This window comes from Thalassophryne amazonica, chromosome 19 (genome assembly GCF_902500255.1).
Source record: "Thalassophryne amazonica chromosome 19, fThaAma1.1, whole genome shotgun sequence".
NCBI lineage: Eukaryota > Metazoa > Chordata > Actinopteri > Batrachoidiformes > Batrachoididae > Thalassophryne > Thalassophryne amazonica.
This window is the reverse complement of record NC_047121.1, coordinates 22,163,856-22,181,085: the sequence shown is the minus strand read 5'-3', so window position 1 is coordinate 22,181,085 and position 17,230 is coordinate 22,163,856. Positions and strand designations below refer to the sequence as shown.

At 40.1% G+C, this 17,230-nt stretch overlaps 1 protein-coding gene across 3 annotated transcripts in view; it reads left to right on the top strand.

The window, feature by feature from the left end:
• Window positions 1–17,230, top strand: part of kcnh5b (potassium voltage-gated channel, subfamily H (eag-related), member 5b) — a 575,581-nt gene that overhangs the window by 122,965 nt on the left and 435,386 nt on the right. For all 3 annotated transcript variants that reach the window (XM_034194844.1, XM_034194843.1, XM_034194842.1), the window contains one exon: window positions 15,115–15,230. In XM_034194844.1, coding sequence (XP_034050735.1) covers window positions 15,115–15,230 — 116 coding nt within the window. The remainder of the gene's footprint in view (window positions 1–15,114; window positions 15,231–17,230) is intronic.

Below are 17,230 nucleotides of genomic sequence, written 5' to 3'. Positions count from 1 at the left end.
TTGGGGATCATTGTTTATTTGCTAATATATTTTACACCAGTGACAATAAAAATTTGTGTATTTTTTTATTTGTTTCCTGTCGCAGACAGAGAGACAGGGAAGAAAAGTCCCATTCGCAAAACACGCGTGCATGCACGCACACACACACACACACACACACACACACACACACACACACACACACACACACACACACACACACACACACACACACACACACACGTTATCAAACCCACGTGAGGTTGGTGAATGTGATTGGTTGGATAGTGAGTTTTCCACCAATGGGAATACGCCTTTCTCCTGCTGTAGTTGAGGGAGTTCTGTTTCTTCCCAGCCTTCTTGCTACTTCAGCTGATAGGAAGAAATGAGTTGTTTTGCTGCAGCTGTCTGCAAAACGCACAGCAAATATGAGAATATCATCCCCCAAAAAACTCATGTAAATTGTTAATCATAATTCAAGTTATACTTGGCCTATTAACAAAATTTAAAAAGTGCTGTGGAGGTTGAAGTCTCACATTCAACACACATTCAAACAGACACTCATAGTGGAGCCAATTGTGTGCTATGTCCGCTTAATTAGATCATGTGACTTTTGATGCGCTGGCGCGTTATTTGACTCTGGAGGGTTAATATGGCCAGCATACACTGGCTAAATTGTCAAGGTGTGACAGGGCCTTAAGGCTATTTATATGGTGCATTCACGTGAGTAGTCTTCTGGCAAGAAATTGCATCTGCATATAACGTGTTGAGGGGGCTGTTACATTGGCACGCCACATGTGTTGGGGGAACTTGCTTGACATATGTGTTGCTTGGAAATGGCACACTCGTGGGACACTTAGATAGTTTTTACAGACAGCTTGAATGTGGTCGTCGGCACTCTACTCTCGTGCTGGGAGAGCGAATAGCCTGCCTTTTCTACGTGTCCAGTGAGCAGTGTTGGACGTTTGTGTGTGGCAACTGGAATTTGACCAACACCTGCCGAGAGGTGTTTGAATGGGCACTCGCAGGGCATTTGCTGTCTTTTGGCCGCTAGTGTGCGTGAATGGTTGTGGTGACGTGTACGAGGCGTTCGAGGTGGCTCCGATTTTTCATGAGTGGCATGCGATTCCTCCTTCATGCACCAGTCAGCTTCAATTGTGTTATGTGTGAAGGGGCTCTTACTTTAATGGCTGACAGCAAACTGCTCTTCAGTGTAATTAAAAGGCACATTATAGATAATCTGATATAATCTTGTTACTGCGTTGCTTGGCAATGTGTGCATAAACATCAAAAAACTCCCAATGTCATTTACTTTTTCTGCAGTTTGGACCAAACCAATAAAATATCTGTTTAGTCTCAAGATGACAATGTTATTGTAGTTTCGAGACAATTCTTATCTGGGATTGGGCCGCGTGTAAATGCACTATTTAATGTTAGAAAGAAAAGCTTAATATTTTTCTGCAGAGGCATGCTGATTAGACGTCCTACACTTTAGTGTCCCTCAGTTGCAGGATAAACTGTTGTTCCTTCGGACATAAATGCAAATTGTTCAGATTAGACTGTCACGGTGTGCTGCAGTTCTGTGGTTAACTGCTGATCAAAATCTCATTTCAGAATCCACTTAGGTGATACCCAGACCAATTCTGTTCCTCTGCTATTTTTGGATCAGATCTCTCCTTTTTTTGTTTTTGTGCAGCAGTCTGATAAATCACCCAGCGTAACATTCTTGACTATAACTCTTGCAGGAACATTATACTGGAGACTGCAAAGCAGAAATCTTACCTCTGTGAAGTCCTTTTGTCCTTATGTTTCAGCCAATACATTAAAGTTACTAAATCTAAATATTTTACTAAATGGGGTCATGTTGTGTAAAATGGTATTCCCCTCAATCTTTTACAGTTTAACAGAGCAGGTTGCTCAGTGGGATAAGAGCTGCACGAACAATATTTGGATCTGGGATTGGCACCCAGTCTGGGACTGGTACCCGGACTTTCTTAAAATTGAAATGTAATATTTCATCGGCAGTTTGCCAGAAGCCACATGGGAAACTCAAGCCAAAATTTGATCTGTTTTCCTGTTTTACAATCCTTCTGTACGCCACTCCAGCATGAAGCTGTGAATGGGAATGCATTGGGAAAATATTACACCCAGTTTCTCCTGTGAGTGGAGAAACTGGGAATGGTGCACAGAAGCCTATATTTCTTTCAGAGGTATTGGTGGCTTCCATCACTCATATCATTCCAACATGATCACTTAGTTTTTGAGAACTACCTACTTAACACCAAATTATTTTATATTACCATGCTGCTTGATTTTCTTAATGATTGAAGTAAAAGAAGTCCAAGGCATACTCAGTGACTTAGAAATCTTCATGTATCCTTCCCCTGACTTGGCTGCTGAAAATTACCTGTAAATGTGATCATTTAATCCTTACATTTACAATAAATTTCCCCCATCCTAAATGTTGTGGGAATGGATGTATATTAAAAACTGAAATGAAGTTGACTACACAAAACATGAAATATTTTGGAGTCATACTGTCTGTACTGACACAGAAGTTAAAGTAAATGTAAAGATTACAGTGTTTCTATTTTATTTGCATTTTCCGTATTGTCCCAACTTTTTCAGATTTGGGTTTGTATAACAATTTTGCACTATTCTATAATAAAGTGGATGAATGCAGGATTTTTACATGCAGTTAAATATTTCAGATTTGAAAAATGTTGGCTGTTCGAACAGCCAACAGAAATAATACATTAATACAACTTCATGACGAAGTGGAGCAAAGAAGGATTTTCTTTCATCAAAACATCAAATCCAGGCTTACATCTCAGTTGTACTTGCTGGCAAATTGTAGCTGAATTTTCAGGTCTTCTGTTAAAAAAAAATCCTCCTCTATACCACTTCATCATGAAGCTGTATAACTGGTGATGCACAATTTAAAACATGCACTATGCACAATTTCTCCAATCACAGCCACAGAAGCCTATAACGTCTTCTGGGTTGTCTGGGTGGCTTTCCTCACTCTTCTCCTTCTTGCACAGTCACTCAGTTTTTGAGAACTGTCTACTCCACACAGGTTTACCATGGAGTGCCATACTGTATATATTTGTTCATAAGTCCAAGACATATTCAGTGACTTGGAAAGGTTCATGTATCCATCCCCTGACTTATTTACAGGTATTATACCAAAGGGGTCCTTTACTTATGCAACCCTTCATCTTGACTTCTATACTTTTAATTTATTTGAAAGATATATGGGTGTCTCAAAAAAAGTACCCAAAAATACTCCAAAATATGAATACCAGGAAATGGTTTTACTGGGAAATAATGTTTTTTTTCTCATTTCAGGAACCTTAAAATTTGTTCTGCAAGACATTAAAGTCCAGGAAAAATGATGCAGTTGACCCTAATTCAGAGAACAAAAATCATCGAGTTCTGTGCAACGCATCCTAAGGGCTGACTTGCATCTCTCTTGACATACAAAATTCAGTCTCAAAGCGAACTCACTCCCCAGCATATTTTCAAGGAGACTTGAATTTGCTCAGTGGTTTTCTGGAAAATTGGAGATAGATGATTGGTTTCTTAGATGAGGAGGTTACATTGATCATGTGGTGTAAAAGAGGAAAGGTTAAAACTAGTGCTGTCAGGCGATTAAAAAAATAATCTAATTAATTACAGGATTTGTAATTAATTAATCTAATTAATCACATTTTTAATCAATTAGGTGGGCTGTGACTCCCAACTAGTTATGATTGCTCACCGATGTCCATTGAGTCCCCGTTAAAGCAACATGGTAGGCCCCTGCCAACAGTTCTTCTTTTGCCTTCCTTTCCTCACCGTACAACTGGTGAATTTTTTTTCATCACCGTAGTTCTCGAAGGTAGCTTGAAAGTTGCATCCGATGACGCTATCTGGAATACCTCATTTAGCCCCTCGTCCTCCACGATTGAAATTGGCCTGCAATCACCAGCAACCCACTTTGCAATTGAGTTTGTCAGTTTTTCTGTGGTAGCTTTGCTCATTCTTTTTCCAAGTTCTGTAAGTGTGGGTTGGCGAAGTGAGCTCACCGTAGGAATTGCAACGGTAACAGTGGAACTTGTACGGATGTGTTTAGCGTTTAAATGACACATCAGACTGGAGCAGCTTCGGTGATAAGAAAATTCTTTTTTGCAAAAGCTGCAAATCACCGTGTTCTTCTTGACTGTCCTGTCTGTGTTTTTTTTTTTTTTTGTAAATAAACTTGCCGTTCAAAGGCCCTAGCAAAGATTTGCTCGCCTCACTCACCTGAGTCGTGTCCATTTCTGTAATTACCTCAGTTTTTTTTTTTTTTTAATCACCTCAGTCCTGCTTTGTTTGGCTTGACTAGTGCCGCATGTGTGAAGTGAAGTCCTACTACCTACGGGTCCTTCAGTGGGCCAAATTAAAATGCTCGTGTCTGGGTAAATGTCGCTCGTGTCACATAGAATTGCCACTCAAGTGTGCTATAATTAATCTTGCATTAATTTTTATAACGCTTAATTTGCTGTGTAATTAATTAAACTAATTAACGAGTTAAAGTGACAGCCCTAGTTAAAACACGAAAAAGGAAAGAATGAACTAAAAACTGTTCCTTGGGGAGAAAAATTACATGTTTTGGCCACACGGCGAAGCAGAAAATGTCTGATAATACTAATTGATTTTTCTGTGCTGTCAAAATACTTTTGGGTACATTTTTTGAGACACCTTAAATACACACACACACACACATATATATATATATATATATATATGTATATATGTATTGAACAAAAATATAAGCACAACGCTTTTGTTTTTGCTCCCATTTTTCATGAGCTGAACTCAAAGATCTAAAATGTTTTCTATATACACAAAAGACCCATTTCTTTCTAATATTGTTCACAAATCTGTCTAAATCTGTGTTAGTGAGCACTTCTTCTTTGTCGAGATAATCCAACCCAAATCACAGGTGTGCCTTAGGCTGGCCACAATTAAAGGCCACTCTGAAATGTTCCATTTTATCACACAGCACAATGCCACAGATGTTGCAAGTTTTGAGGGAGCGTGCAATTGGCATGCTGACTGCAGGAATGTCCAACAGAGCTGTTGCCCGTGAATTGAATGTTCATTCCTCTACCATAAGCCGTGTCCAAAGGCAGAGAATTTGGCAGCACATCCAACTGGCCTCACAACCGCAGACCACGTGTAACCACACCAGTCTAGAACCTTCACATCTAGCATGTTCACCTCCAAGATCATCTGAGACCAGCTACCCAGACAGCTGCTGCAACAATCAGTTTGCAGAACCAAACAGACTGTCAGAAACCGTTTCATCAGGGTCTCAACCTGACTCCAGTTCATCATCATAACTGACTTGAGTGGGCAAATGCTCATCTGGCTGCTGATCAACTGGTTTTTTGACCCCCCCCCCCCCCCCGACCCCCCCTCCAATTAAAGCAAAACTGCACATTTCAGAGTGGCTTCTTCTTTATTACCTGTTCTACACATGGGTAATAAATTAGAATTTTAGCCATGTCACTGTATATTTCATGTCACTTTAGTTAAAGTGTAGTAAGTTGCATTGCATTGTGTGTATGCTGTCATCGTTGCATTGCATTGTGTGTATGTTGTCATCATTAATTTTCATAGAGCAATTTGTGACATTCATGAGAATCAAGTGAATGATGATAAAAAGATGATAACATGTCATATCACTGCAATGCTCTGGCGTCATACACAGCAGGCATATTTTTATTGAAAAAATGCACACCTTAACTCACATACGGTGCACTCTGGCCCTTTTGAAGTGTAATTAAAGTGCACCCTAGCCAGCCGCTACTACATAGTAGGTAAAGTGTGATGCTTGCTACCTGACGTGAGTACCACGTGAACTGCGAAAATAAGGGTTCCAGTGAGCGGGTCGTGATCATCAATTTCTTTTTACTCACTAGATGGAGGTCCGGGTTGATCCACGCATTCACTGTCCATTGGCAGAGCACCGTCATCTTGGTTAGCGTCAAACAACGAGGCATGAATAGAAATCAGTATAGAAATCGAAAGGGATGATCAATGTTTTCAGGAGAGTTTCATCATAAATCTGCATTTTCCATGCTATTACTTGTGCTGTTACATTGATTCAAACTCAGTCCCACATTTGTACAGCTGCTATTTGTCAAAACAAATATAGAAGAGGATCAGACTATTTATATAACAGACTTGAATGAATTTGTTTGTCCCAGTGCAGAATTTGTGAAGCAATAAAACCATCCATTGTCCATTGTCGTATTTTGTGCTTTATAATGTGCCACACATTTTCAATGAGTGACAGGTCTGGACTGCAGGCAGGCCAGTCTAGTACCTGTACTCTTTTACTACGAAGCCACGCTGTTGTAACACATGCAGAATGTGGCTTGTCATTGTCTTGCTGAAATAAGCAGGGACGTCCCTGAAAAAGACGTTGCTTGGATGGCAACATGTGTTGCTCCAAAACCTGGGTGTACCTTTCACTATTGATGGTGCCATCACAGATGTGTAAGTTGCCCATGACATGGGCAAAAACACACCCCCATACCAGCACAGATGCTGGCGTTTGAACTATGCACTGGTAATAATCTGGATGGTCTTTTCCCTCTTTTGTCCGGAGGACACAACGTCTATGATTTCCAAAAACAATTTGAAATGTGGACTCATCAGACCACAGCACACTTTTCCACTTTGCATCTGTCCATTTCAAATGAGCTCAGGCCCAGAGAAGGCGCCGGTGTTTCTGGATGTTGTTGATGTATGGCTTTCGCTTTGCATGGTAGATTTTTAACTTGCACTTGTAAATGTACCGACGAACTGTGTTAACTGACAATAGTTATCTGAAGTGTTCCTGAGCCCACATGGTAAGAGCCTTACACAATGATGTCAGTTTTTAATGCAGTGCTGCCTGAGGGATCGAAGGTCATGGGCATTCAATGTTGGTTTTCGGCCTTGCCTCTTACGTGTACAAGGTTCTCCAGATTCTCTGAATCTTCTGAGATATTATGGACTGTAGATGATGGAATCCCTAAATTCCTTGCAATTGAATATTGAGAAACACTGTTCTTAAACTGTTGGACTATTTTCTCACACAGTTGTTCACAAAGTGGTGATCCTTGCCCCATCTTTGCTTGTGAGTGGCTGAACCTTTTGGAGATGCTCCTTTTATACTCACTCAGTTCCCAATTGAGTGTTGTTAGAAGGAAAGGTGATGTAACACAGGAGTAAACATACCACTGTCCCAGCTTTTTTGAAACGTGTTGCAGGCATCCATTTCAAAATGAGCAAATATTTGCACAAAAACAATAACGTTTATCAGTTTGAACATTAAATATCTTTTCTTTGTGGTGTATAAAATTGAATATATACATTGAAGAGGATTTGCAAATCATTGCATTCTGTTTTTATTTACATTTCACACAACGTCCCAACTTCACTGGGATTGGGGTTGTATAAAGTGAAATCTTGAGGCAAATCTCATTTCAGATCCAGATCCAGATCACCTCCAAAATTTGTTGGAGTCTTCCCTGGTGTAATATGTATCTATGTTTAAAATTTAGTGAGAAAACGTGAAGTCGTTTTGCCGTTATCCTTCAAGGCCTATATAAAGTGAATCTTTTATCCAGAATCCAGATTCAGATCGGGATCATCTCCAAAATTTAATGGAATCTTTCATGGCCTAATATGTATCCGTGGTGAAATTTGGTGAGAATACATTGTTATTTTGATGTAATCCTTCAAAGCCTATATAAGGCTAAGCGTGTGTCTGTGTGTATGTGTGTGTGTGTGTGCGTGCGTGTGTGTGTGTGTGTTCGCACACGTGGGCTTTCAACCTAAGTGCCCAGTGACCTCCCCCTTGGTGCCCCCAGTCACCATACCAAGTTTGGTGATGATTGCTTAATTACTGTGTCAGTTCACCCCGAACACAAACTGTGCATATACGAGGTCTATTAGATAAGAAACCAACACTTTTATTTTTTTTTTAACTATATGGATTTGAATGACGTGCGATTACACCAATCATGCTTGAACCCTCGTGCGCATGCGTGAGTTTTTTCACGCGTGTCGGTGACGTCATTTCCCTGTATGCAGGCCTTGAGTGAGATGTGGTTCAGCCCTCTTGGCTGAATTCCTCTGTTTCACACCCTGCTCGACACAGCGCGCGTTGCTTTATCAAAATTTTTTCTGGACCTGTGAGGAATATCCGAGTGGACACTATTCGAGAAATTTAGCTGGTTTTCGGTGAAAAGTTTAACGGCTGATGAGAGATTATGGGGTGTTTCTGTTGCTGTAAGGACTTCCCACGGAGCAGGACGTTGCGCAGCGCTTCCAGGCGTTGTCATCGGCCTGTTTCGACCTGAAAACATCCTAATTTAAGGCTTAATTCACCCAGGACGTCATGAGAGAACAGAGAAGATTCAGAAGAGGCCGGCATGAGGACTTTATGCGGACATTCCACTGTTTAAGGACATTTTTAATGAAAGACGTGCGCGTAAATTCGGCGAGTTGTTTCCGTGACGATGCGGTGAATCTGTGTGCGCCGCGACAGGAAAAACACCTCCGTGTTGAAAACCATTTGTAAAATTCAGGCGGCTTTTGATGGGTTTCAACAAGTGAGTTCCAGCTTGCCCGTTAAGGTTTCCAACGGAGGTGTTTTTCCTGTCGCAACCCCCCGCGGTCGGGTCCGGCCCAACATGCGACTCTGCCCACACGTTCTTTCATTACAAAATGTCTGTTAACAATGGAATGTCCGAATAAACTCCTCATGCCGTCTTCTTCTGGTGTGGCATTATATGTAAGGTCTGATTACAACTGTAAATTAGTTCACAATATGTCATTCACAGTTGATAATATCATGAAATGTGTTACGGTTAAAATTACATCCATAAATTCAAAAAATACGGTTGTTAGTTGTTTATACAGAGCTCCCGGAGCAAATATTGATACTTTTGAAGAAGTAATTATGGGAATGTACAACAAAATAAATAAGAATTCACATTTATTTATCTGTGGTGATTTTAATATCGATTTTCTAAATCCTCACAATCATCCACAAACCACTTCATTTATAAATTCTTTATATTGTTTGGGAGTATTTCCGACCATCATTCATCCAAGTAGAATAACTGTGAATTCAACAACCCTTATTGACAATATTTTAACTAATGTCATATCAGGTAATCTCAGTGCGGGATTGCTGGTAAATGATATTAGTGATCACCTGCCAGTATTTACTGTTTTTGCATCACATGATCGAGTGTTTCAAAAGGATTGTAATAGATTGAGTAGAAATGTCACACCAATAACTGTTGATAATTTAAGGGTGGATTTATTATGCCAGAATTGGAATGATGTTTATGTTGATGATGTTGATGAATCTTATGATGGTTTTATTTCTATCATTTCTAAGTTATACGATAAACACTGTCCTCTTGTTAACAAGATATATACTAACCGATACAGCAATAAACCATGGATAACCAAGGGTCTTCAGAGGGCATGTAAAAAGAAGAACTTACTGTATAAACAATTTATAAAATCGAGATCAAAGGAAGCTGAAAGTAAATATAAAATATATAAGAATAAATTAATTCATATTATGAGATTTAGTAAGAAAAGATATTATAGTGACTTACTTGTTAAAAATAAGAATAATATAAAAAATACATGGAATATTTTAAATGAAGTAATAAAAAAGAACAAAAATGGTAGAGATTATCCTTCTTTTTTTCTTTCCAATAATACTGTGATAGAAGATAATGAGACCATTGCTGACCATTTTAATGAATATTTTGTCAATGTAGGTAAAAATCTTGCCAGTAATATTGATTCATTGAGCGTTAAATCTTTTGAAAATAAGATAACATTTAATAAATCTGTGTCAATGTTTGTTGGTGGAACAAATGAAAAAGAAATAATTGATCTGGTGCAGAATTCTAAAAGTAAGAAATCAAAGGACTTCAATAATTTGGATATGGCTTTGTTGAAAAAAATCATTGATTGTATAGTAAAACCTTTCACTTATATTTGTAATATATCATTACGTTTTGGTAAATTCCCTTCACAGATGAAGATAGCCAAAGTAATACCTTTGTTTAAAACTGGTGACAAACACACTTTTTCAGATTACAGACCTATCTCACTTTTACCCCAATTTTCTAAAATACTAGAAAAAATTTTTGTAAAAAGACTGGATAATTACTTACTAAAGCATGAGATACTCTGTGAAGAACAATATGGATTTAGAAAATCTAGGACTACTTCACATGCATTGATGGATTTCGTGGAAAATATAGCGACTGCAGTCGATAACAAGCAATATACAGTAGGTATTTTTTTTGATTTACAGAAAGCGTTTGACACTGTCATGAAATATTGCTAACTAAATTACAGAAATATGGAATCAGAGGATTAGCATATGACTGGATAAATAGTTATTTACATGGTCGGTATCAGTATGTTCAATACAATAACATTGATTCCGAACTTCGGGAAATTACGTGTGGGGTGCCCCAGGGTTCGGTGTTAGGTCCTTTGTTATTTATTTTATATATAAATGATATATGTTATGTGTCACGGGTACTGAGGTGTGTTCTTTTTGCAGATGACACAACTGTATTTTGCAGTGGTGATAATCTTGAACAGCTTCTGGACACGGTGGTAAACGAACTGGATAAATTTAAGGCTTGGTTTGATGCTAATAAATTGTCACTTCATCTTGGGAAAACCAAATGTATGATTTTTGGAAATAAACTTGTGCCTAAATGGAAAAGTGTAACCATTAACAATATGGAAATACAGATAGTAACTGAGAACAAATTTCTAGGTGTTATAATTGACAATAAACTCAGCTGGAAACCTCATATAAATTATATAAAATTTAAAATGTCAAAATCTATCGCTATCATGTACAGGGTCAAGGACATATTGTCCCAGGATGGGCTACTCAGATTATATCATTCTTTAATTGTACCATATATGACATATTGTATCGAACTCTGGGGTAACACAAATCAAATACCAATCATGTATTTCTTTTACAAAAACATGCCATCAGAATCATCTGTAATAAACCTTATCTTGAGCCAACGCATTCTCTGTTTATGACTTTAAATTTACTGAAATTTAGAGATTTAGTGGATTATATCACCATACAAACTTTGTACAAAGCTAATAACCAGGCCTTGCCACTTTATGTCCAGAGCCTGTTCAAGATCAGGAAATCTGAATACAGTTTACGAGGATGTATGGTTTTTAAGAAGCCTCCCGTACGTACTAATGTCAAGGGTTTTTGTGTTTCAGTTAAAGGGGTGAAGATTTGGAACAAATGTCCTGTGGAAATTAGATTATGTAGTTCTTTAGTCTGTTTTAAGAAACATTATAAGAAATTAATAATTTCTGGATATAAAGAAAATCATAATTAAAAAAAAAAAAAGATGTATAAATTTGTGGATATATGTATTTAATTTGCTTATTTGTATATATAGGAGTGTGAGCACAAGTGTAATTATATGTTGGACTTGGACTTTTGGGATGGGGTATGAGGGGTGGGTAATTTATAAGCTTTGCTTCTTCCCACCCCCTTTTCAGGCACACAGGGTTAAATTTGGTCTTGTTTTTTTTATTTGTTTGATATGTTGTCTTTATGCTGCTGTGTTGTTGCTGAAATAAATAACCTGTTTAATAAATAACCTGTTTAAAGTTCTCTGACGACTTACTGGGTCAACAGAGCCTGAAATGTGGAAGTTTTCAACTTGAAACGGCGAGATGCTGCCGCCTCGAAGCGCAGATCGCCGCCAGGCGCCATGGGCCGTCCTTAAAGTGACACTACCAGACCAAAATCTCTCATCAGCCGTTAAAAGTTTTACCGAAAACCAGCTGAATTCATCGAATGGTGTCCACTCAGTTGTGCCTTACAGTTTTGAAAAATTTTTGATCAAACAAAGCAGCAGTCTGTGAGCCATTCCTAAACAATGAAAAAATGACGAGAGGGTGGACGACTCCTCACTCAAAGACTGCCCACAGGCGAATGACGTAACCGACAGACGTGAAAAACTCTTGCATGCCCATGAGGGTTCAAGCATGTCTGATGTAATCACACGTGATTCAAATCCATATGGTTTTTGAAAAAAATAATAAGGTCGGATACTTTTCTAATAGACCTTGTATATGGGTGTGTATTAAAGGATTATTAACCAACTGCGAGGTCTGTACGTGGAAATATCAGACTGACGTGTTGTCAGTACAGACCTCGAGCATTAGTGAGGTCTGTGCGAAAAACATGTAGGTCTGATATTCCCGTACGGACCAAGCAAGCAAGGATAATAATTAATTTATTTTGTATGGCTATGATATATATAAACATGCAAACTTACAGTATCGCCCGAATATGAAAGGTGCTGATGGCTCGTACTCAGACCTGTTCACTTCACCTCCATGAAGATCTTTTGTTAACAGATGGTTTGGTCATTAGATGGTTTCAATCTGTGTGTTTTTCAGATGCTGTTTAGATACGTATTTATTGAGTACGTTCATGTCCGACTTTGTTTTTCTAATTGTGTTTTTAGCTTCCCGGTTTGTAATGAAAATACTCGTTGCAGACCAATTGTCATGGTAACTGGTCCGGATATGGGAAAATACATGACTGGTAATCAGCCAATGAGAGCACCCGTAGCATCGCAGCCATATATATATATATATATATATATATATATATATATATATATATATATATATATATATATATATATATATACACTCAACAAAAATATAAACGCAACACTTTTGGTTTTGCTCCCATTTTGTATGAGATGAACTCAAAGATCTAAAACTTTTTCCACATACACAATATCACCATTTCCCTCAAATATTGTTCACAAACCAGTCTAAATCTGTGATAGTGAGCACTTCTCCTTTGCTGAGATAATCCATCCCACCTCACAGGTGTGCCATACCAAGATGCTGATTAGACACCATGATTAGTGCACAGGTGTGCCTTAGACTGCCCACAATAAAAGGCCACTCTGAAAGGTGCAGTTTTATCACACAGCACAATGCCACAGATGTCGCAAGATTTGAGGGAGCATGCAATTGGCATGCTGACAGCAGGAATGTCAACCAGAGCTGTTGCTCGTGTATTGAATGTTCATTTCTCTACCATAAGCCGTCTCCAAAGGCGTTTCAGAGAATTTGGCAGTACATCCAACCAGCCTCACAACCGCAGACCACGTGTAACCACACCAGCCAGGACCTCCACATCCAGCATGTTCACCTCCAAGATCGTCTGAGACCAGCTACTCGGACAGCTGCTGAAACAATCGGTTTGCATAACCAAAGAATTTCTGCACAAACTGTCAGAAACCGTCTCAGGGAAGCTCATATGCATGCTCGTCGTCCTCATCGGGGTCTCGACCTGACTCCAGTTCGTCGTCGTGACCGACTTGAGTGGGCAAATGCTCACATTCGCTGGCGTTTGGCACGTTGGAGAGGTGTTCTCTTCACGGATGAATCCCGGTTCACACTGTCCAGGGCAGATGGCAGACAGCATGTGTGGCGTCGTGTGGGTGAGCGGTTTTCTGATGTCAATATTGTGGATCGAGTGGCCCATGGTGGTGGTGGGGTTATGGTATGGGCAGGCGTCTGTTATGGACGAAGAACACAGGTGCATTTTATTGATGGCATTTTGAATGCACAGAGATACCGTGTCGAGATCCTGAGGCCCATTGTTGTGCCATACATCCAAGAACATCACCTCATGTTGCCGCAGGATAATGCACGGCCCCATGTTGCAAGGATCTGTACACAATTCTTGGAAGCTGAAAATGTCCCAGTTCTTGCATGGCCGGCATACTCACCGGACATGTCACCCATTGAGCATGTTTGGGATGCTCTGGACCGGCGTATACGACAGCGTGTACCAGTTCCTGCCAATATCCAGCAACTTCGCACAGCCATTGAACAGGAGTGGACCAACATTCCACAGGCCACAATTGACAACCTGATCAACACTATGCAAAGGAGATGTGTTGCACTGCATGAGGCAAATGGTGGTCACACCAGATACTGATTGGTATCCCCCCCCAATAAAACAAAACTGCACCTTTCAGAGTGGCCTTTTATTGTGGACAGGCTAAGGCACACCTGTGCACTAATCATGGTGTCTAATCAGCATCTTGATATGGCACACCTGTGAGGTGGGATGGATTATCTCAGCAAAGGAGAAGTGCTCACTATCACAGATTTAGACTGGTTTGTGAACAATATTTGAGGGAAATGGTGATATTGTGTATGTGGAAAAAGTTTTAGGTCTTTGAGTTCATCTCTTGCAAAATGGGAGCAAAACCAAAAGTGTTGCGTTTATATTTTTGTTGAATGTATATATCGTGTGATTGCATCAGCCAAGCTTGAACCTTTGTGCGCATGTGTGAGTTTTTTCATGCCTGTCGGTTGCGTCATGTCCACGTCTCCTGCCTTTTTGTGAAAGTCAGTTGACATCCCGGATCAACAAAGACTTCATGTTGGAAATGATCTGGTTGTTTTAGCGGGGTGTGAGCCTGTCGATCGGCGCTTGGAGCGCAGCGCGCTCTCAGACGCTGTGGGTCGGCCTTAAAGCGGCAGTAACACTCCTTAATCTGGGTAATCCCCACAAAATCGTCCCAGAAGCCATATTAATTTTCCGAACGGTGTCCACCTGGAGGTCTCTCACAGTTTCTGGAAAAAAATTGATGCAGCAAAGCTCCAAATCGTTCAGACATTTATTCGCAATAAAAAAACGACGAGAGGGTGAACCACTGTTCAAAGCCTGCTCACAGGCGAATGACGCAACCGACAGGCGTGAAAAAACTCACGCATGCGCACGAAGGTTCAAGCTTGGCTGATGCAATCACACGTGATTCAAATCCATATGGTTTTTGAAAAAAATAAAAAAGGTCAGATACTTTTCTAACAGACCTCGTATATATATGTATATTCTCTGTCATCAGATGTGCACAGATTGTAGACCTTTGATTTCAGTGTGTGTCATGAAGCACCAGTGGCTATGTACTTCTAGCCAGTTAGGGTGTAAGTGTGATGACTGTGATGGAAGCTGTGAATAATGTCACTTTCCTGCAGGATGGACCAAGTTTGCACGGCTGACACGGGCACTCACCAACAACCGCAACACACTGCAGCAGCTGGCATCCATAGGCAAGCATGAAGTCAGCCATAAGCAGTCCAGACTGGCAGAGGTAATCTCTCCCTCACACACACGCATGCACGCATGCACGCACGCACACACACACACACACACACACACACACACACACACACACACACACACACACTACACTTGTTTTTGTCAGTTGTGGTGGTCACCCTGAAAACTTGACAGGACATTGTTTAGGGCCTGTTTTCACTGTTTATGCAATAAAAATTACAATAATAATTGGTTTAATTATCTGTACCATCAATTGGATGGAGTTTACTGGTGACAGTAGAAGAAGAGCCATATTTAGTGAGATTTTTTATTTTTATTTTAACAGCACCTTTTTGAAATTAACAATGCTTACAAAAGCAAATAGAAGTGTCTTAATTTTGAAGATTAAATTCAGACACTTTATTTTTCTTATATTCTGAATGGAGAATTTTGGTAATCCCCTACTAACAAAGCAAAATAAACTTTTTAGGAACTCTTTCCTCTGCCCAAATAAAACCTCATATAAAGTATTGCTAACTGTGGTGTCCACACATGCACATATACACACATGATGATTCTTGTATAGTGTATGAAACGTGTTTTTTTTTCATATGGAGTGGGGAACGGGGACTCTGTTCCATTAAAAATTCATGGGTGGAGAGAGAGTAGCAGATTGTTGTGGAAGCCCTGAAAGACCTTGACTGCTAGAAATCTAGAAATCAAAGAAATGGATTTTCAGGGATGTCTTCTTCTTCACCTGAAGCTCATACATTTATTTTATTCATGAAAGTTTGAGTGAATTCTATCACCTTTAATCAAACTTATTTGAGTTTCCTCCCTGCTTTGCACACACTCAGAACAGCTCTGTGGATTTTAACGTCCATCACACATAGGCTGATTGAGGCCAAATTGCATCAGAATGACACAACCAGCCACAGTCGGGGAGTAATGAGGTGTAATCTGAAGACAGATGGACAGCAATCTCTGAGCAGTCTACATAGTTTGTCCCATTCGCTCAGCTGTCATGAGTGTGTTGCACAGTTCAAAACACTCTTGGCACCACCGAGATGAGACGCACATCTGAAGACGGTCTGTGTGCAGTTTCTGTGCCACCTGATCACAATGTACATATTCAGACGAAGTCATAACTGCATTTGAAAAAATCTGATCGCGGTTGATTGAGCTATGAGATGGATCGTTCAAGTCAAAGCCTGCCGACATGTTGTGCCACGGATGTCCACCTCCACAGGACCTCGGCCAGGGAGGGCAAAGGAAATGTTGATATGTAATAACATGCATGTGGCATGCATTCATCATGTGCAGTGGATGTGAACAGTGGGCAAAAACCAAAAGCACCATGTGCCACTGCAGGTCAACATCGACTACCGCACGCCGCCGAAGATCTGAACAGGCTGTTATATCCATGTTATGTCCATTATGTCCTTACAGTACAGATACACTTCCATTCCCTCCCATGGGTGAGATGATTTCTGTGAAATACTGTGCTTGTCATATCTGTTACACCACGGGCAGGTGAGCTGCGCCGCGTCAGTACGTCATTGCGCGCATTGAAGGCTCGGTGCAGCGCCCCGCAACGCAGCTGAATGGGATGTTGCCGCTGTAATACATGTATTATTACATGTTCACCTCCTAACTCTATAGCAGGTATGATGTGGAAGTGTTTCCCCAGCCCATGACAACAAAAATAAACATACAACTCACCTCCGGTACCTCAGAAGCGTTCCACACAGCGCAGACAGCAGCCAGGGACTGCAGCATGTGGTGAAGTCCCTTTCACCTGGCTGCACCGTGTGCTGGCAACATTGATCGGCACACAAATGCATTATCCGCCTCACCATAAATAAATCCCATGTGAAGCACTGCCCCACATCCAACTTCATCAAGGTTTATTGATAGTTTAATTGGTTTATCTAGTAACTTGTATAGTGTTTAATGCTGTCTGGTTGGAGGCAATCCTTATTTGGGGGTGATTAACAGGAATGTGTGGAGAGGCGTTTACCTCTTATTACTCATACTAGCATTATTGCTACC